Raw genomic sequence first — 22,454 nt, 5'->3', positions numbered from 1 at the left:
TTCTCAATTAAGAGGACAAGAAAAATGTCGAACCCGGAATATACTTTAAGAACTCAGGTTTTTATATTCTGACTTTAAAAAATACAGAAATGAAACAGAGTAATGTGTTTTTAAGCCATACACACAATGGCACACACAATTCTGTTCTATTTTGTTACAAAAGTAAGATGCACCCAACCCCTCTCCATGAGCTCAAGCCAGAGCCGAATGCATTCACAAAGTTCATCAGGTTTGAATCATCAAAAGTCACTGTCCACTTGACTTCTCATTAAATTAAATGGTGGGGCAGATGGGTCACGTTTGGAAGCACCCAGCCCAGGTTCTGCACGGATGTGCAGACCACGTCCATGGGGTGAGAGTAAGGAGTTTTGAGCCCAAACCCTACCCTGCTCGAAAGGCCCCGGTTGGGGCATTTCTCCTACCTGTGATTGCACATTGGCTCCGACTTGGGACCCTTGGTAAGAATCCCCATTCAGACTCTGCATGTTCATGAACATGTCCCCAGAATTTGGGAGGTTAAAAGAACCAGAAGAACCTGGAAGGGAAAGAGTTAAGTAGCTGAATAACAGAGAGCTGTACACACAATCCTCAAAGACCTCGAGGCAGGGACAGGAGAAAAGGTACAGAGGCAAAGGTGGCACCCAACATGGAGATTTCCAGGTCTCAGAGGACGGAGAATAACTCCCCACAGCTGGGTCCTGGGATTCAGGTGACATGTAGGAAAGTCCTACACGTGGGGAAGCTCCAATAAAAAACAGAGGAAATCAAACTAAACAGAAAAACGCCCAGTAGCTGGCCTGGAACCATCCCTTGGTTTTCCTTTATCTCCAGGGTTTGGTCATGAAATGAGTTCTTCACCATCATTCAGTGTCATGGTGGACAGTTACCCAGAGAAGAAACATTTTTCTGAAGTTCATTTTGAGTTATACATTCTACCTAACTTTCCTTTCATCTGTTTTCATGTTCCATTAAAAAGAACTGGGGCGGGGCGGGTTGGGGTGCGGGGACAACAAAACAAACAAAATGCCCTCTCACTTTCTGCACTGTTAAATATTTATTAAAAGATCTCCTTAGAAAACTCCTTGAATTGCTTCTCAAGTCCATCTGTTTGGACTAGCTGCACGTCTTTCATTGTTGCTCAAGTTCCCTGTGATTTTAAGATGTTTCTAACTTCATCACAAATGGCCCATAAAATTTGCCCAAAATGTACTGTATGAGGAACCAAGATACTGTGTCCATGCATCAAGTACCACACCCCTCACCTACTAACCCTCCACGCGAGCACAGGTGCTGAAGAAATGCTAGAGCGAGAGTGACTGGCGTCTGTGGCCGCCTTAGCTAGGAAGCACTACTGTACTTAACCCCACATTCTAGTTTCACCGCATACGGCAACAGGTAAATTTCCCACTTCTGCTATTCCATCCTTTGACAGACCACTGCTGACTTTAAAATGATATAGGAAACAACATAGTTAAGATGATCATTACTGATAGTACTCTGCCTAATTGCTGAATTAAAAACCACTACAAAGTGCGAAAGTTCCAGAAGCTACCAGTAGCGAGTGGAACTCACTACACACAGTGGGTTTACAGGCTCTGGCCATCCAGTCATTCACTCATCCCAAGAACAAGCCTGTATTTTAATGTAACTGTTCCTTTCTAAACCCACTGTGTCCCCAGTATGGCTCTTGTTTCCTGGCCTGTGGGACAGGGCTTTGTGGCACAAGGCTGCCGGGGCCGAGCAGGGAGTGGGTGTCCCGTACGCACCAGAATTTGGCGTGGTGGGCGAATTGGTCTGGTTGTTCTGCACGGCTGCGGCTACCGCGTGTGCTGCTGTCACGGCTGTCTTTGCAGCATACAGGTTGGCTTCTTCCTGAAACTTGCCGATATTCTTCTTGTACCTGATTCGTTTGTTGCCAAACCAGTTGGATACCTAGAAATCACATGGACGTCAGTGAAAGGGAAGAGAGGTCAAAAGGGGGCGGGGGGGGGAGGAAAGTCAAACTTCCAATAACTGCTGGACACCGAGGGGATCCCTTGGGAGACACTCGATTACCAGCCTGCAGTCCCATCCTGTGGATAATACGCAATGGTTTCAGGGATTTACTTTGGTTTTTGGCAAACCTCTTAGCTTCTTGGAATTAGCCACAGCACCACTAAAATGGCTGCAAGTACTGTTCTAAAACAATATTCAGCGGGTGCATACCAATTGGTATATAAGTGATCAGTCCCCTCAAAAGTAGCTGAAAGCTAAAGGAGTCATTTGTTAAGTTAGGTAAATAGTAAGAAATACTTGAGAAAGAATGACTTATTCTTTTTGTGTCTGGAACAATTTTGGCAGCTGTGTAGTAGAATCATATTTGTTCTGCTGAAAAGAGTAACATCAATTAATAATGGATGAAAAATCCCTTTGTCTCCTGCTTAGAAGATATTGTGTGGCTGCCAAGATGGCTGCTCACGCTCTGCCGGTTAACACGTGAGAAGGTTATAACTTGAAAACTCCAATAATTCCAGTCATGTCAAATGCAAATACAGAGGCACGGCTCTGATTTCATCCAGTGGACTATACTCATTTCTTTTGCAAACTACTTATGATGTCAGCCAGTGCAAATGGAAGAGATTTCTAAAGAGGATCTCGTCAAAGGCAGATTTCATCACATTTCATTGACAGCAATACTTTAGCCCAAGACTGACCCATACTTTCTTAATAACATGTCAAAGGCACACACTGCGGTGGTATCAGGCTGGGTGGGTCACTGTTTTACCCTGAGGACAAAGGAGTGGATGAGCCCTCCAGCCCAATTTATACTGGGGGGGCACCCTTGTTCACCGGGGAATTAAAGATTTGCCAAACCTCTAATTGCTTTGGAAATAGAACTCTCTTTCTTCAACCCATGGCACTCATCCTTCTGAAAGAAGCCAGAGAGCCCTGGCAAGGGAAACACATGAGGAGGACAATGGTGGCCTTGCCACTGCCCACATGCTGTCCCCACTGGGGACTCACTGTGCACACATCCACATGGACGCACACTCACGGAAGACCCACGCAGCCACCGTGAGCATAGGCTCATCAGACAGAAACAAGCCACAACTCACCAGGAAGGAAACAGGCTACAGAGCAGGACTTCCTAGTGTTTCTGTCCCGCCATCATTTCTTTCCCCTGAAGGGTGATATGTAGCCCTTCCTCCTTTCATGTCAAACAGTGGTGGTTATTGTTACGGTCACCTAACGAGTGAGGACCTTCTAAGTGCCTGCCGAGCATAACGCAGAGCCCTTTGCATACATTTTCTCATTTAATCTTGACAAGCTCAAGGGCTAAGTAGTTGGCTGAGGTGAGTTACAACAGGCACCACAGAGGTCCCAAACCCAAAGGCCTTTTCTCCCCCTCGTTTGACCTCTCAGTAGTGCTGGGTACTGGGAATTACCAGCCCTTTCTGCTTAACGCACTTTCTTTGCAGGGTTTCTATGGTATTGTGCTCCCACTTCTCCTCCCGACACACCAGGGTGTGTAGGTGTGTCTTCTCCAAGACTCAGCTCTTGGCCCTCTTCTCTCCTTCTCCTTGAGCAATCTTATCCATAGTAATGATTTCAATCATTGTCTCTGTGTGGATGACTCCAGATTTCCACCTCTATCCCTAACTTCTACGAAGAATTTCAGTTCTCAACTTTTAAGACATTTCCATATAAATGTTCTGCCATAACCTCCCATTCAATAGGTCTATAGCGGAACTCATGTGCCCTCTAGTCATGCGCCTCCTTTTCTATTTTCTCTGGGTTCAGGGTATCTGTACCTCCAGAAATGTGGTACCCATGACCTCACAAAGTCCCTGATTCCACCATTAACTAGTTCTAATGGATACGCAGTTCTTTATTTGGAACTAAGATCTAGTTCCATTTCATTTCCACTCATTGGTTTTGGTTCCAACATCCCGAGGCTCTCAACAGCCCTGAGGGGCTGACGGCACCCTACCACTGGCTTCCTCTGCCCTCCTTTTTCTGAGCTCCAGATGTTTGATAATTGTGGTAATGAGAGAAAGAGTTAGGAGAGTATGCAGGTGAGGAACAATGAGGGCCTGAGCCAGGCAGAGTGGTAGGTAGGTAGGGGTGGAGGAGGAATAGGCAGAATTTGGCCACAGCTCTGTGAAGGTCAGAGAGGGTGAAGCCGGAGGCGACGCTAATGTGGGGCCTGAAGTGATGGAGACACACGTTCGGGGAGGGACTTGTGCACCAGGAGGAGTCAGCTCTGTGACCACTGGGATTCATTCCCACACCAGGATTCCATGGCTCTAAAAACAGAAGTTCTAAATCAAGATTGGCACAGGACCCTAAAGGTATCTATCTGTTCGGATATGCTTGCTAAAGCAAGTTCTCTTAGACCCCACCTCACCTTTAACGAGCACGTTCTCGGCTCACGAGGCAAACCTAGAGAGCTGGTTCAAAAAAAGCTCCTTCATCATATAATACTACTCTAGCTTGTCTGAATAAGACTGTCAGGCCTTTGAAAGAGTTAAATATTGAATATATCTATAGTGCAAAGAGAGATATTCCTGGTTGAGAGGGAATTGGCATTTCTTAAGCATAATTAATGAAAATTCCCCAACTCTGAATTTAGCAACAAAGGCCCATCTTAGAATTCTCTTCTTCTAAACAATTCTCTGTTGGATTCCATACTTTGTAGTTAATATTACCTTGACAATCAGAGAAGCTATCATACATTAATGAAACCTAGCCTGGAAAATCAGATTACAGCTTTATTAACAGTTTCATAATTGAGGAATCTCTGTACCATCGAAGGTCTCATCTCTAGATATGTAAGAATCCTGTGTTTATGCATACCCCTGGACCAATCAAACAACAGTCATCACTAATAAAGGTTTATTTAATTCTCACAGTAAAATTTTAATATCACCAGCAGCCTGGGGAAGCTTTAGCAAGTGGATTTGCTTGACATCAGATCGTTTCTATTCTGCTAGTCCCAATACTTCTTAATCTTTAATATCAAGGCAATTAAAATTAATGGCCACTCATCCGAAGCTACTGTGGGCAGTGTTTCCTTGACATCAATTGTTTGATGGGATTACCTAGAGGTTAAACTAACAAGCAAGGTTTAATTGGAAGCAATGAAAGAAGCAGTGATCATACGTTATGTTTAACCTGCATAACCACATCTAAATGAATATCTAAAAATGTTAAACTATTTCTCAAATTAAAATATGCACGTCACATTCTGATATCACAGATTTGGGCATTGCAGCAATAGAGCTATTAAGACCACACTGCTGCAATTGAGATCAACGCAATTAATGTATAAATCGACACCTAAGTCCAGGAAATTTCCCCCCCACCACCTTTTACAAATAGATGGATACAATTAGTTACAAGAGGATCCCTACCCTCACCCAGTAGGAAGCACCCAAAGCTATGCTCACATGTGGCCCCCCCCACACAGTGATCTCGGAAGAGCCAGGCTGTTCACAGGGACGCTAAGTGGAGCAGAGCTGGCTCCATCTCTGAACTGGAATGGCCTGTACATTGGTCCCAGAATAGAAACACAGGCAGGAAATTGGTAGAGAGAAAGGGAATACACTCACTGCCCTGTGCTTCTCTTTTGAGCCACGTACCAAGGATTCATGACTCTGGACTGTGCAAAAGGCGAAGGGCCAGGCAAGAATTTTAAGATCAATTAAAAATGAGAATAAAAATACAAGCACTCTCTTCCTTCTGTGACGTTCACTGCTATCAGCTCCCAGATTGCGAACGTTTGGCGATCAGGGGAATGAGGAGTGAACATTCTGCAGGCTGCTAATTTTCTGGAGCCCTTCTGCAAGGCCAAGGGTGACTGGAAAGGCTCCTGGTCCCCCTCAGCCATGCATTTCCTCCAACTCCATCCAGCTGCAGAGTGCCAATTGCTTTTAAAACGCAAAATGTTTTTATACGTAGAATCGAAAAGAGACAAACTAGAAAAACAGAGCAAAAACCCCTGGTGACTACCAGGGGTTGGGAGGTGGGGGAAATGGGGAGATATTGGTCAAAGGGTACAAACAGCCAGTTATAAAATTAATCAATTTGGGAATCTCACATACCGTAGGGTGACTACAGCTAATACTGTATCATATACTTGAATGTTACTAAGAGAGTAGCTCTTCAATGTTCTGACCACAACAAAGAAATGGTAACTGTGGCTAGATGGAGGTGGTAGCTAATACTGTGGTGGTAATCATTTTGCAATTTTAAATGTGTCAAATCAACACAGCTGTACACCTTACAACGTACACAATGTTATGTGGCAACTGTATCTTAATAAAGGAGGGGCGAGTAAAACTCTTTTCCAAATAATACAACTAAATCCAATTTCTATATTGCTTATTTTTTTTCACCTCCTTCAAAAAGGTACTCAGAACCTTCCACTCACTCAGAATCTTCGACTCTTAGGTAGAAAAGTCAGAAGTGGGCAGTATCACATCATATAGGTGAGTGCTTGGGACTCAGGGTTCAGTTTCAAATCCACACTCTGCCAATTACTATGAGCAACTTGGGCAGGTTACTTTAATGTCTCCTCTCATATACAATGAGAGTAATAATAACAATGTCTTCCTCATAGAATTGTTGGGTGTGTTAACGATTTTGGCACACAGTGATTACCTAGTAACTATGAGCTATTACTACCACCCATGTTTTATCAATGAAGAAACGAGATCCAGACCACACACTAGCTGCCCAAAATCTAGAGCAAAGTGTGATGGACCCAGATTTCAACCTCAGGACTCCCCAGAAACTTTTTCCTTTTTTTATAATCAACTGGGAAATGTTTACCGAGCATCTGCTATGGTCAATACAGTAAGGCCTCACTTAAGGTCTGTGACTTTAAGGGAAACGACATATAAAATGAAATCGATTTTACCATAGGCCCATTGATATAAACAAAAGTTAAATTCCTATGGTATCTCAATGTAATAATGAAATGACAAAAGGAACAAAATGATGTCATTCGAAGACCTGCTGTACTGTACTAGGTGCCACGGGGAGATGAAAAAATAAACATGTACCTCAAATTAACCTGCCTCAAATTTACAATCTGATTATGAAAGCAATGAGAGACACACAAAATAATTGGGGAAAACGGCAGGACAATGATGATCATACACCGAGGTGTATAGTACAGATTCTAAGTGCAGCAAGAATTTGGAGGAAGAGAAGTCCCAGCAGGTCTGGGAACACAGAGGAGATTTCCAAGGTAAGGTGGAACTTGAACTGGACACCTCAGCTTCAATTCAATTCAATAGCGTCTTTTATTGAGATTCCATATTTCAGAGGTACAAACCTCTAGAAGCTCTGTTGACACAAACAAGCCAAAAACATAAACTGCTGCCTCCCTCTCCCTGGACCTCTCCAAGATCCCAGAGACTTAGTCTACTCTCTAATTTAGCTCCCTTTTCCCTTCTTAACCTCTGAACCCCTCTTTTGTAATGAAAGAGGAAGGAGAAACCATTCTAAAGGAAAAAAGGAAAGGAGAATCAAGGACTGTTTCTGGAAGAGGTGACATCTGAGTGGAAGAGAACTAACAAGTGAGGACTAATTCTACTGGAGAGAATGAGGGAGCAATGAGAGAAGGGGAGGAATTAGGGGGATGAGCAAGTAAAGGCACCTGAAGGAACGGAAGGCTCTGGCTAAGGAACAGGACAGGGGAAGTGTCCTAGGCAAGCAGAAGCCTGAAGAGGGGGCTCTGCAGGTTATACCTCCCACATGCCCCCTGGGATCAGTACGTTCCAGCTAAGTGGACGGGAGACTGAGATTAAGCCTGAGATTTCTGGGAAGTACAGAGGGCAATAGTTTCCAGTGAGGCCTCCTGAGGCCAGGTGACACAGCCTTCCTACCCAGGTACCTGGCCCATGTCAGTGGTCTGCACACTTTTTGCTGGAATATTCCCTGAGGAAATTTTGAAAAATCAGGTACCCACTCACTCATATTTTTCCTCCTTTGCACATTTTTAAAGTTGGCATCTACAATTTTTCATTATAAGTTTATGTAGTTGTAAACAATGTTATTTCAGTTTGTCATAAATGTTGACATTTTAAAAAATGGTAACATTATTCTTTAAAATGTATCCAACCAAATATAAATAGCAAAGCAATTTGATATCCACTATCCATTTTAAAAATACATAAATTCACTTTTCTTTAACAATCAAAAAATTTGTGCTCTGTATTTTTGTTCTTGGAAGAATATTTCCATTTCGTTTCCCTCCTGTATTATCTTAATGCAATATACTTTTATGCTGTACAATAGAAATATGTGGAAATTGAAAATTTTTAATTATTTTTATTTCCTATAATTACAAGGCTCTACATGGGATTTTTTTGGGGGGCACAGCTCACAGTGGCCCCACAAGGGATCGAACTGGCAACCTTAGTGTTATCAGCACCATGCTCTAACCAACTGAGCTAACTGGCCACTCCACATCTACATGTTTAATATATCATCTGGATTAAGCTATCATTACAGTTAGTCTAACATCGATCAAAGCAATACAAATACTTACTTTGATACATAAAATCTTATTTTGACCACCAAAAGTAAGGTTTCCTCACACATAGATTTCTTAAATCAGAGGAGTGAAGGGTTATAAAATGCTGATTGAAGGAAGTTTGGTTATCACCAATATTTCACATAATCCCTTGTTGGGCACTGGAGAAGGTCTCATAGTCCAGGGCAATAGGGCCATTGTATTGGGTGGGAATATTCTTTTTATAGAATGGGAAAGGCCAAGTGGGAAAGGGTAGGAGGGAAAAAAGCAATCCACACATGCTTCTATCATAGCAGCTTTCCAAGGCACACAGATTTTAGGAAGGAGTACATATATACATAAGGAAAGATGGCCAGTGACAACCCTAGAAGCAGGCATGCCCTAGTTCCCTTTGGAAAAGCTTCAGTTACTTTGTGGAACAATATTCCCTAGGTCCAGACTGCTGTCTTAAGTGAGCAGGCTAACTCTGACTGCATTTGAACTGCTTTGTGTGAGTACAGCTGGGAGCCCCTTGAATGGGGTGTGCCTGGTAAAGACCTTCAGCTACAAAAACAGGGCTCAGACAGGCAACCACTTCTTTGTACCACAATGACCTTTTGGAGCTGGACAAAGAACATATTTATCAGCTTCAGGAAATCAAAAAAATTCTGATTAAAGAAATAAACTTATAGTTTACTTATTATTTAGTGTAACCTTCCTGGAGAACAAACCAGCAAATATGTACATACCCTCTGAATCAGCACTATTGAGAACTTATTTTGAGGAAATATTTAGAGATACATGTGCAAAGAGATTTGCTGCAGTCCTACACTTAATCGTCAAAAAAAGGAAAAAGATTCATTTTTAGCACATCAGTATATGGGAATATGATCACTGACTAAAAATCATGTAGACGAAGATATTGACCTGGGGAAATAGTCATAATATAAGGAGGAGGAAAAGGCTTTTTTTGTGTGTGTGTGTGTACAGCATAAAATTTGTGGGGTTCTTTTTGTAAAAATACTCACACATAGACATACATAGGTGTGCACATGCACACATATACACACGTCACATGTATACATATGCACAGGAAAAAAGTGCTAGGACACACGTACCAATATGTATTATCTTTTAGAATGGGTTTATAAGTAATTCCTATTTTTCTGTTTTTCTGTATGTTTTCAAGTATATCCAAATTGATTTCAGATAAGCAAATATTGGCATTTTTTAAATTAGGAAAATGTATTTTTCAAAGCAAAAGTAACTAAGCTGCTTTTTAAAACAATCAAAAGTCATTTAACCGTCTTTAAAAGTGCCAGGCCCTGTGCGGGCCCACGCAGCTACAGGGATCAACAATTCCATTTCTGTATTCTATCTGGAAGATGGCATCGGCAGGTCCAAGGATTCTTCAAATAATTCAAATCAGACACTTTGTAAATCTCAAGCCATTAAAATTTCCCAGATTGCTTTGCATGTAAGAAAAAATTCCATGTTCAAATTAAAAAGCTAAACCCATCTACAATGTCTCTACAGTCACTGAAAGCCAGCTTATTAATTAGCATTAGCTGCATCTTACATTTCAAAATCTATCACTACAATTACTTATCATTTCAATAACAATGTTAAATAAAAGAGAAAAATTATTACTTAAAGACTTAATCTTCAAGAGGCAGAGTGCAGAACTTCAGAGTTCAGCCTTAGTTTTGCTTCCTTGCGTAAAGTACATTGGGGAGAGGATCATCACTTGTTTGGAAAAGAAGCAGCTGACATGAAAACATCATTATTGAGATTAGCAAACTAAAAATTTATGAAGCACAAATCTTAGAAAAATATGCCATTGTGTTTCCCGTGTTTACTTGTGATGCATACTTTATGTACTGTGCCTAATTAAATGCAACAGATTATGAAATGTTGAAATGCCAAGTTGTGTATAATGGAACATGTAGCATATTTACATGGTAAACAATTTTACCTCTAATAAATAGTTTCTCCCTAATCAATGTTTCATCCCCATTATGTGATTCCACTTGAATGAGGGGTGGAAGTGAGAGACTGTTTTAAATCAATACTCTCAATAAAAAAATTTAAAAATTATTTACTCAATTTTATTTCTTTTCCATTTATTAAATGGCAAGGGCTACAAAAGTATATTCTACCTTTTCAGTGCAAAATATTTCGGCTCTTTTATGGTTAAAATGTGAGTGAGCCTAAAAGTCCAAACCATTTTTTTGTTTAGAAACTAAGTTCCAAATTCCTAACAACTGACTTGAAAACCAACTTTTGAAACACAACCCACTTCTAGTGGGAGAACTGAACAAATAGAAATTCAGTTTCCATAGTATTTGAAATAATTTAAAACAGATTCACTTGTCAAGTACTGTATTTTTTTTTTTTTTGAGGCTGTGAAAAATTTTATTGCCATAATGTCCTGACACCCTTACAGTTTGGCTTTGCCCTTTCTACACTAAGCGTGATAGACTGATAACTGCTTGTGACATTCACAAAGCGGCTCATCTGCAAAAGTATATAAAACGTCAGCCTCGCGGCCACAGTACATACAAAACAGATGACACCATTCATCTCCCTAAAACATGTGCTGAGGGGTGGTTCTAAATGACCTCAGATGATGTTTTCAGTTACAGGCTTTTTTCTTTAAAATTCTCTCATTTCGAAAAATAAAAATGTGCTAGGTGTACAACTGAATAGGTTCCTTCATGGGCTCCAAGGAGAGCCTCTGACAGATTCTGAAACCCTGACAGCACGACCGTGGAGCTGCCTCCCATCGGCTGCACTGAGAGACACAGCCAATTCCCAGGCACCACAGCGCCCCAGAACCAAAACTCAAGAGCACTCCTTAATAGACAATCATGGCCCAGATTTTTGTGTCCAGATAAGTGTCATGTAAATCTAATTCCTATAACTGAAAACATCATAATTTATTCAGTGTCTTTTAGTCAAGCCTCTGGTTTCATGGAAACCCTTATGTATTCAAACACTGCTCCCTACCAAACACAAACCACAGTGTTCTTTTTAAAAATCCAGAAAATTTCACTGAGTTTATTTAAAATGGGAATATCTATCCTCAAAAGGTGTACTACCCTTTCAACATACGTAATTCCCACTAAAAATGAATCACATACATTTTTAGAATAAAGAATACACCAAGAGTCGGTCTATTCAGCTACTCAGAATAGACACAACCCCACTCACCATACCCTTGCCACCCTTGCTCCTTCTGGCTCTCACTTCTGCGGAGCCTGTGAAAACCTAGGGGCTGCTAGCATACTAGTTTGCTGGAGGGCAGAGCCTCTGTTCCCTCTTTCTTTTGAAACCTTTACAAGGCTCTGTATGCACAACATACCCAGCAAAAATCTCTGGTTAAATGGGTGACAAATTAGCATGATCGAGTACTGATATGCCAGGCTCTGTACTAGGCATTCTACATACACGATCTCATTTAGCCTTCAAATCTCTGAAAAAAATTATCATTATCCTAATTTTACAGGTCAAAAATTGGAGACTTCAGGTTAAATAATTTGCTCAAGGTCACACTGTGACTTAACAGTGGTGGAGTGGAATCTGAGTGACTTTTCTGTACCATCTGAACGTAGTCATCTAGAGTTAAAGTCCCAATTTCTCAAAATAAGTGATATGAAACGATAGTATCACTGCCTAAATGGAACACAAGTAACAAAACTTAGTTTGGGTTAAAAAAATCTGGAGTATGTGCCGGGCAATGATCTAAATATCTAACTTTAGGAAATCAAGACAGAGAAAAGGAAACTATAATACTTTAGAATTTTTCTCTCTTGATTCGACGCAGTCACCTGACAAGGTCCAAGTGGGGGTAATCCATTAGTTCTTTTAGCCCCTGCCACTCCTGGGCGCTGAGCCCTGCTAGGGCAAGTCACAGGCCCAGGCTGCTGGCCTGCTCTGCCAATTATTCTACCTTTCACTCATCTCTGGCCAGATCGTTCATTCCAGACATATTTAGAGTGCCCAACAAGCACTACATTCCCACAAGCCAGTCCCTTCAACCTCCCAAATCCAATTTTACCCTCATCCCCATTCTGTCCATGACCACCTGTGTCCTCTTGTAATAACAACAGTTGTAAACATTTATATAGGGCTTCTTAAGTACCAAGCACTATTCTAAGCACTTCACATATATTACATCATTAAATCTTCGTAATAATCCAATGAGATAGTGTCTACCTCCCCCCATTTTATGGATAAAACAAGCACAAATAATTAAAACAAAAAACCCCCCAAAAAACAAAGGTAGTGAACATAGTACGGTTCAGAATGAATATCTGAAAAGAAGAGGTATATTAAGAAATATTTGCAAAGAATGAGAGAAGGGAGACTTGAAAAAAACAACTTTTGCTTTTATTGAGGCTCTACAGTATATTTAAAATTTCATTAATTTCTGTACTTCTTTTTATAATCTCCTACCACTTCTTTTGGTTGAATTTACTGCCCTTTATAACACCTTGAGATGGATGCTTTGCTCCTCCCCGCCACTCTCTTTCTCTCTTTACGTGTGTATACACACACATATGCATATATACATGTATGTTTAATATATGGAAAGCTATAAATTTCCTTCTATGCATGGCTTTAGCTGCATCCCTTGAGTTTTGATAGGTTGTATTTTCATTATCATTCAGTTAAAATATTTTACAATTTCCATTGTGATTTACCTATGAGTTATTAAGAAACATATTGCTTTTATTTTCAAATACATGGGACTTTTATAGTTATCACTTCATTATTAATTTTAAGTTTAATTCCACTATAGTCCGAAATTGTGTTTGAAATTATTTTAAATTTATTGAGAGGCGCTTTATGACCCAGAATATAGTTAATTTTCAAAGTGCTCTGGAACTGCTTTAAAAGAACACGTATTCTGCATTTGTTGGGTATAGTGTTCTATATATGTTCATTAGGTCGTTTGCTAATCATCGTGTTCAAATGTTTTATATTTGCACTACTCAAAGTGTGGTCCTGAAACCATCATTATTGGCATTACCTGGTAGCTGCAAATTGTCAGGCCCCCTTGCAGACCGTTTGAATTAGAACCTTTGAGAACTGGGCCCAGGATTCTGTATTCCAAGATGCTCTCCAGATCATTGCTCTGTGTGTAAAGTTTGAGAAGCACTGTTCTAGGTCATTACTGAGTAAGGGAGTGTGTGTGTGTGTGTGTGTGTGTGTGTGTGTGTGTGTGTGTGTGCGTTTTCTGTTACACAAAGGTATGAAAATCTCCTACAATGATTTTGCATTTGTCTATTTTTCTTTAAAATTTTGCAAGTTTTTTAAACTTCTATTAGGTACATACAAATATAGAGTTGTCGTATCATCAATCTTTAGTGTCTCTCTTTATCTCTAGTAAAACTTTTTGCCTTGAAGTGTTCTTTATCTGATAGAATAGAGAAACACCAACGTTCTTTTGGTCATTGTTTGCATGTTATATTTTCCCCCATACTATTATTTTCTTTTTTTCTGCATCGTTATTGGTTTCTTAGAGAACATTTAATCAGGTTTTATTTTTATATCTTGGCTGACAATATATGCCTATTACTTAGAGCATTCGATTCATTTATATTTAATGTAAGTATTGACATATTTGGGTATGGACCTATCATCTTACTAAGTGCTTCCAATTTGTCCCACTTACTATGCTCTTCCCCCCCCACCTTCTTTTAGATTGCTTATTTAAAAAAAATTTCCACATTTCCTTTTTATTAGTTGGGAAGTTATACACTCTTTTAGCATTCTTTAAGTAACTACCCTAGAGATTATATATTCTATCAACTCTAACACTAAGTTCTGATACTTTCATGTTGTTACTTTTATCACCTTTTGCAGAAAACTCAAGAGCCTTAGAACACTTACCTTCCCCTCATAACTTACAAAGTATTATCGTTATGTATTTTAATTCAACACATTGTAAATCCAACAGACTTCATTATTTTAAACAATCAATATTCATTTAGAGTCACATATACATTTGCTGTTTCCTTTGCTTTTCTACTCCTTTCTGCATCTCCCACCTTCTATCTGGAATCTTTTTACTTCTTCCTGAAGAATATTTTGGCAGATATGAAATTCTAGGTTAACATTTAATTCATTTCATCCCTTTAAAGATATCATTTCACTGTATTATGGCTTTATTGTTTTCATAAAAACAAACAAACAAAAAACCCAGTAGTCCATCTAATTGCTGTTTTGTTGAAGGGAATCTTATTTTTTCCCTCTGGCAGCTTTTGTTTTGACATTGTTCAGTATGGAGTCCTATTTATTTATTCTATTTGGGGCTGTAGTTTTTCATGAATCTATGTTTTGGAATCTTCCATCAATTTTGGAAAGTTATTAGCCTTTGCATTTCAAATATTGCTTCTGACCCACTCTTAGGTTTGCTTCTAAGACTCCGATTACATTTATTACAGATTCCTTACTGTATCCTCACTGTCCTTTATTCTCTCTCACGATTTTCTATCCTGTTATCTCCCCATTCTTTAGTATGGTTATTTTCTTATAACCCATCTTCCAGTTCATTAATTCTCCCTTCAACTATGTCTAATCTGCTTTTAAACCCATACACTGAATTCTTAATTTTGGTTACGTTATTTTTGGTTCTAAAATTCCCATTTAACTTTTTTTTATGGTTTCTAACTATCTGACAAAATTCTCCATTTTGCCTTTTATTTCTTTGGATATATTAAGCAGTTATTATTTACAGTCCACATTGGGTCCTTTTACTTTCTAGGTTTCTATGTGTATGTTTCAATTGTCTGTTGTTTGTGTTAGTTTCAGTACATGTTATCATGTCTTCTTGTGCGTCTACTTTTTTTTTAGTTGTGTGTCCAATGTTATATTTGCTTTGTTTATAGAAACAATTTGACACCTAGAATGACACAATCTGTCTCCACAAAAATATTATATTTCCATTGTCTAGGCACCTATGAGTACTAGTAATCCAGTTTCAAGGACTGAGGTAAGTGAAGGAGAATTACTTCCAATGCACTCTTGCTACTAGAATGTAGCCCTAGTAATTAAAGTCCTAACATAAAGCAAGGGAAATGAAATAGCCTCCCTTGGTAGGTCCCAGACACCTAGACACCAATTCCCACCCTTTCAACCCACCAAAGTTGTCAAAAGCACTACTTAACCTCTCAGCCTCTTAGTCACCCCCTCAGAATTGACTAATGACCCAAGGAAAACTCATTTGCCCTGGCCTTATTTTCTCCTTATCTGCAAATTCCCTGGGCAACAGTATCCATTTCCATGGCCTCAACTATGAACTTAAGTGAATGACTCCCAAGCTACATCTTTAACCTTTATCTTTCTCCTAAATTATGTTTCCAAACCGAACATTTCCCAACTGGGATGCTGATGTCAAAGCAAACTTGGCATAACTATCACAAACTAATCTCCCTTCCATAAAACTAGCATTTCCTCATGTGTTTCTTATGTCAGCTAATAAGATCACCATCTTCAATGATCTAGGCTAAATACCTCAGCCATCTTCTTTTACTCTTTCCTCTTCAAATTGATATCCAATTATTTACCCAATCTCCAAAATATCAATTCTATCAACAGAATACTTTTCAAATTCATTCCTGTTTTCCACTTTCAGTGGCTTAATTTGAATCTTTACCACCTCTTGCCTGAATTATACCAATAATCAATTTACTCACTCTTATTCTAGTGGTTTCTACTTCAAATTGATCTTATACTAGGTGCTAGGATTATCTTTCTTTCTTTTTTTTAACATTTTTTTTATTAGTTTCAGGTGTACAAAACAATGTAATAGTTAGACATTTATCTAGGATTATCTTTCAATCTGTACACCTCAACCCAACAGTCCTTATTTTCAATATTTTATTTCATAGCACTTATTACCATATGACATAATATATATAATTACATATTATTATTTGTAATTGTATATATACATATATGTATATTTATCTAATTAATTATTCTCCTTTCCTCATTAGAATAAGCTCCACAAGGACAGAATCTCTGCTGTATTCACTGTTACATGTAGCACAGTATCCAGAAATCACTAGTTGCATAAATACTGTTGAATTAATTAATTAATTATTGCAGAATAGACATGTAAACTGCTCAACCTCATAATTGCAGGCAGAATTGCAGACATCTAAACATCATAATTGCAGACCTTCCCCAGTCAGGCTCAAGCTTGATTTTCTACCTAAATCATTTCTTCAACATACATTCATTGAGTGTCTATGTGCTGTAACTGTGCTAGAAGTTAAGATTATAGTGCTAAATCAGACTGCAGTCCCTATCAACATGGAATTCACCATCTGTCATGGGAATAGCATTAAACAATACATCATTTAGTTAAAATTGTGGTAAGTGCTATCAAGGAAAAGTATAAGCATCTATGAGAATATATAATGGAGGATATGAACTGGGAGTAAAAGGAAAGCTTTCTTGAAGAACTGATGTTTGAAAAGTAATTAATTACTATTCAAAAGAATAGTAATTAATGTCTATACATTTGTGTAGGGGGAACAGGGTCAGACCATTCCAGGCAGGAGAAACAGAATAATTATTATTATTATATCTTCTTACTCTGTAATAGGCACTCTACTAGGTGCTTCACATACATTATCACAATGAAACTGCTATAACCCTATGAAATACATGCCACTTTTATCCAAATTTTATATATATATATATATATATATATATATATATATGGAAATGAGCACAGTGAGGTTAAATGACTTGCACGAGGTCACAGAGCTAATAAGTTGGGCGACTTTTCCTAATCCTCTCAGTAGAAAGTAAACACCCTTTTGTATCATATTCCAAAATGGCACCCATATGCACCTGTGCACTCCCCCAGGTAAACTTTGTATCCTGTCAGTAACATGCTTGTCTATCTCGCCCAAGAAATTTGACATTTCTAAGGGAGAAGAACCCTCTTATTCACCTTTGCTTGCCTTAGTGCCAAGCACAGTGCCTGGTGCACAGTAGGCACTCAGAACTTGTTTAGTGAATTAGGAAAATAACCAAATCTTAAAAAGTACCTTGAGCTGGATCAAACTGTTTGTAGCTGCTACTCTCAAAATCCGTATTTATTTATTTTTTATTTAGAAAAATAATATACTCTCCACATAACGGACAAAAGAATTAGGAAAGAAGAAAAGCCAAAAGGCCAGGACAAAGGAAGTCCAAGAGCATCTCTGGAGACTACCACTTGTCCTGGGTGGGCGTATGACAGAGTCAACCTGATTGGAAAGCCAGGAGGCTTGAAATTGGGAGCCTTTGTGATTTGGTGTTTTTGCCCTTCAGGCTACACTGTATATCTTCTGCTTACTCCTCCCTCTGTCCTCTTACCCTGCTCTGGGCCCCAAAAGGCTGACCTATATGCCTTCAGGCTGCCGACCAAAGAAAGTCACTGGTCGTCTGAGTCCTTCTCTGTAATAGTGCCTTTACTGGAGGTCTCAGTTACTGTCCTTTTCCACACACCTTCTGTGTCTTGTTGGGTTCTGGGAACCCTTCCTTCATCTTCTCAGGCCAAGGGGAAGGAACCACGCATTACCAGTATTATTCTTTGTGGTTTCCCTTTGCCCATACTTCTGTAAATACACGGAGTCACTTGATTAAACTCTCCTCAAATTACTCTGATTTGAGTGTGCCATCTGTTTTCTGCTGGGACCCTGACTAATATATTGGCCTGTTGGTCTGACATGCCTCACAGGAGCGAGGCAATGGGACGGTGAGACGCGATGCTCAGGGACAGGCATGAGGAGAGGCTGATGGGAATATTCAGAAGGAAGGACTAGGCAGAAGACGATGACAGGGACATAAGCTGGAGGGGTCATGACTCTGAGTGTGGCGTTTTCTAAGGTATACGGAAACTCAAACAACACTACATCTATGCTGGAAATAGTCTAACTATCCTTAGTTTGGGTATCACGTCAAACAAGTGCTAGAGATTTCCCTAAAAAAAGTCAATTCTAAAATAAATATAATACCTGACATCACTGGAGCAAGCTTTAGGGACCATGCTAACTAATTATAATGCTGATTGTTACTAGAGAATGACAACAAAAAATCAGAGGCTTCCCGTTTTCTTTAAATCATGCAGATATGCCTTATCTGTGCTCAGAGGTACTACACTATCCTCAAAGCTCCCATCTTTTTACAACCTACTCCTTTGTTCTCTGCACACTGTTTAATGACATCCCATCTCCACTAGGACACACAATCAGAGCCTTTATAGAACAGAGGGTCTGTAGCCTTAAGACAGTGTGAAAGAACCACTTTAACAAAATAGCTGCCATTTTCCTTCAACTTGTCTCCAGTTCACCAATTGCATACTCACAGTAGAAATCTACTTCTGCTTTCTGTCTACTGCCAAAGTAACTGAAAAGGCCTTTATGGATAGCTGAAAGAGATACTGTAATTTGATAGTCATCTCTTTTTTTCCTACTCTAATTATTATTTTAACGGGCTTCTTCTTATTTTAATAGATTTTTTTTAATAAGGAAATCTTACTTACAAATTTTAATTAGCTTACTGAATATTCACTGATTTGGAATAAGTAGTTTAATGAGTAAGGAGACCTCAGACTACTAACTAGCCTGGAGTCTCTGAAGTAGCTTAGGGGGAAATGATGCAGCCCTAGTGATATAAGCCCTGGCCTGTGTCTCACAAAACAAGACTGTGCAGCTGGGGCCCCAGGCTACAGGAATCACACTGCCTCTTGCAGGAAAAAAAGTAAAAATCCAGTTTCTTCCTTTTTAGCAAGAACCTCTAGCTCTCCCACTCCTAAAAACCTGTGACTTGTCAAATCACTGAACTTCTCTGAACATCTTCTCCTCATCTGTAAGGGTTTACTTTCCTCCACATCAGACTGTTACAAAAGTAGGTGTCGTGCACCACTTGAAAGGCTCTAAAATATACATTAGTTGACCTCAGACAAGAAAAAGCTAAAGGAGTTCATCACCATCAAACCAGTATTACAAGAAATTTTAAAGAGACTTCTTTTAAAGAAGAAGGAAAAATGATCAAAAAAATGAATAATAAAATAGTAGTAACTACATATCTATCAACAATTATGTTAAATGTCAATGGATTAAATGCTCCAATCAAAAGACGGGGGTGCTGAATGGATAAGAAAACAAGACCCTTACATATGCTGCCTACAAGAGACTCACTTCAGATAGAAAGACACACACACGGACTGAAAGTAAAGGGATGGAAAGAAAAAATACTTCATGAAAATGTAAACAAAGAAAAGCTGGGGTAACAATACGTGTACCAGACAGACTTTAAAACAAAGGCTGTAACAAGAGACAAAGAAAGACCTAGTAATTCCACTTCTGGGTATTTATGTGAAGAAGCCCAAAACACTAAGTCAAAAAGACATATGCATCCATATGTTCAACTGCAGCATTATTTACAATAGCCAAGATAATGGAAGCAACCTAAGTGTCCATCGACAGATGAATGGATAAAGAAGAGAGGGTACATATATACAATGGAACATTACTCGCCATTAAAAAGAATAAAATCTTGCCAATTGCAACAATATGGATGAACCTACAGCGTATTATGCTGAGTGAAATAAGTCATACAAAGACAAATACCGTATGATTTCACTTATATGTGGAATATAAAAAACAAAAATTAATAAACAAAACAGAAACAAACTCATACTAGATACAGAAAACATTTTGATGGGTGCCAGATGGGAGGGGGTTTGAGGGGACAGCTGAAGAGGGAGAAGGGATTAAGAGGTACAAATTCATAGTTACAAAATAGTAATGGGAATGTAAAGTATAGCATAAGGAATATAGTCAATAATATTGTAATAACTATGTATGGTGTCAGATGGGTACTAGATTTATCGAAGTGATCACTCTGTAAGTTATATAAATGTCTAATCACTATGTTGTACATCTGAAACTAATATATTGTATGTCATATGTAATTGAAAAATAAAAAATTATTTTAAAAATACGTTAGTTGAATGAATGAATGAATGAATCCCACTGCTGCCAATTAACCTCTTTACCATTTCAGGTTCTCATCTGTTAAGGGAAAAAAAAAATCAATATTTTCTTTATAGTACATTTCAATTAGAGGAGCAATGAAGAATAAGTTAACATTTTTCATTCTAAAAATACCTAGCACAGAAAGTAGGGCCAGAGTAATTTAAATTCAAAACCGGAATCAGGAGAACAATGGAATTTTTTGTGACTTGCTAACTTGAATAATCAATGCAAGTTAGTTCTATTCTGAAAAGTAAAAGCATATTAATATCTGTTCCACTAAGAATATGTGACAATTTAAGTATGATTCTCAGTGCTTATGACATTTGAAGTAATTTCTTCTTTTGTGAATTTTCAGGGTGTTATGTAAAAGGGGAACTCCAGCTTACTCAATCAAACCAAGCCTTAGGAAATCAGGGATTATAAATTCTGAGTTCTGCCTGTAATTCTATGTTAAGGCTATTTATAATAGTGCAAATTAACGTGGTACTAATATAAATTGTAAAATTTTCACCTACCTGTACATATTTATGATACAAGCTGCCAGGCTGATCCTGTTAAAACTTAAGTCAGATCACAGCATTCCTCAGTTTTCCACCTCATTGCCATGGTCTACAAGACCCCTGCACCACCTGGACCTCACAGTCTCTTTAACTTCATCTCTTAATTACTTCTACCACCTGCTCAGGCCACCTTTACCTTTGCACTTGCTGCTCCCTCTGCCTGGAATGCTTGTTACCAACTAGCCACATGGCTTGCTCCTTCATCTCCTTCAATCTTTACTAAAAGATATTTTCTCAGGAGGGGCTTTCTTTACTACCCTATTAAAAATTAGACGCTTTAATGCTCTGTTCTCCTTCCCTCCTTTATTTTTCTCCATAACACCTATCACTTTCTAATTTACCATCTCATTTAATTATTTTGTCTCTTTGTATCCTCTCAGGAAAATGTCCGTTCCATGAGGGCATGTTTGTTGTTGTTGCGTAAGTAAACTTTTTAGTAAAGTACAAAATGTATGTACATAAAAGGGGGCGCACATCATAAGTGATGAATTTTCATAAAGTGAATACACCCATGAAATCATTTAGATAAAGAAACATTCACACCTCCCTCACAAAAATATCACTATTCCCAATCACTATTCCCCAACGGGAACCACTATCCTGACTTGTAACACTAAGATTAATATTGCCTGATTTTGAACTTTTTAATAAATGGATTCGTACACCAAGTGCCTGACTCCTTTCACTTAGCATTATGCAGTTACATAATAGTCTAGTTTATTTATTCTCATTGCTATATAATATTCCAAATATACATTTTAAATATACCACTTTTATTCACCCATTTTCCTATTGATGGACATTTCCATTGTTTCTAGTTTGGCTGTTAGGAATACTGTTGCTAAGGAAATTCTCAAACATCACTTGGTGAACAGCCATAGACAGATCTGTCAGGCAGGGTGGGGGTTTGACCTGTTAAGTTCACAGATGTCTCTTCCATCCCTAGCACAATGTCTTGCACATACTAGGTATTACAACAAACTTGTTAACACATGAATGAAAATATTCCTTTCCAAATTCTGTTATTTTGATTTAATAATTCACATAAGACTTCCTTGACTTATATATGTAGGTTTATAATGCATGAACATTAAGTTAAGCCCTATAAATCTACTGCTCAACTTAATATCCTACTAATAATACCACTGAAACTCCTTGAATTTTCTCCCTAATCCCATTCCACTTAATTACATTTTAAATTACATCCCATTACATATATATATATATACATATACATATATACATATACATATATATGTATACATACACACACACACACACACACACACACACACATATATTTCCCTAAACAATATGTTGTTTAATTTGCTTGGATCTGAACTT

General features: G+C 38.6%; 1 protein-coding gene across 3 annotated transcripts in view; it reads right to left on the bottom strand.

The window, feature by feature from the left end:
* The window catches only part of PBX3 (PBX homeobox 3), a 192,731-nt gene that overhangs the window by 4,781 nt on the left and 165,496 nt on the right, over nt 1-22,454 (bottom strand). For 2 of the 3 annotated variants that reach the window (XM_033123639.1, XM_033123641.1), the window contains exons 6-7: nt 1,767-1,932; nt 423-535 (exon numbers count right to left, since the gene is read on the bottom strand). In XM_033123639.1, coding sequence (XP_032979530.1) covers nt 423-535; nt 1,767-1,932 — 279 coding nt within the window. The remainder of the gene's footprint in view (nt 1-422; nt 536-1,766; nt 1,933-22,454) is intronic. The other variant, XM_033123642.1, reaches the window with a different exon arrangement.

Source organism: Rhinolophus ferrumequinum, chromosome 12, assembly GCF_004115265.2.
Source record: "Rhinolophus ferrumequinum isolate MPI-CBG mRhiFer1 chromosome 12, mRhiFer1_v1.p, whole genome shotgun sequence".
NCBI lineage: Eukaryota > Metazoa > Chordata > Mammalia > Chiroptera > Rhinolophidae > Rhinolophus > Rhinolophus ferrumequinum.
Note: the sequence above shows the minus strand (reverse complement) of the source record. Positions and strands in the feature narration are given on the sequence as shown.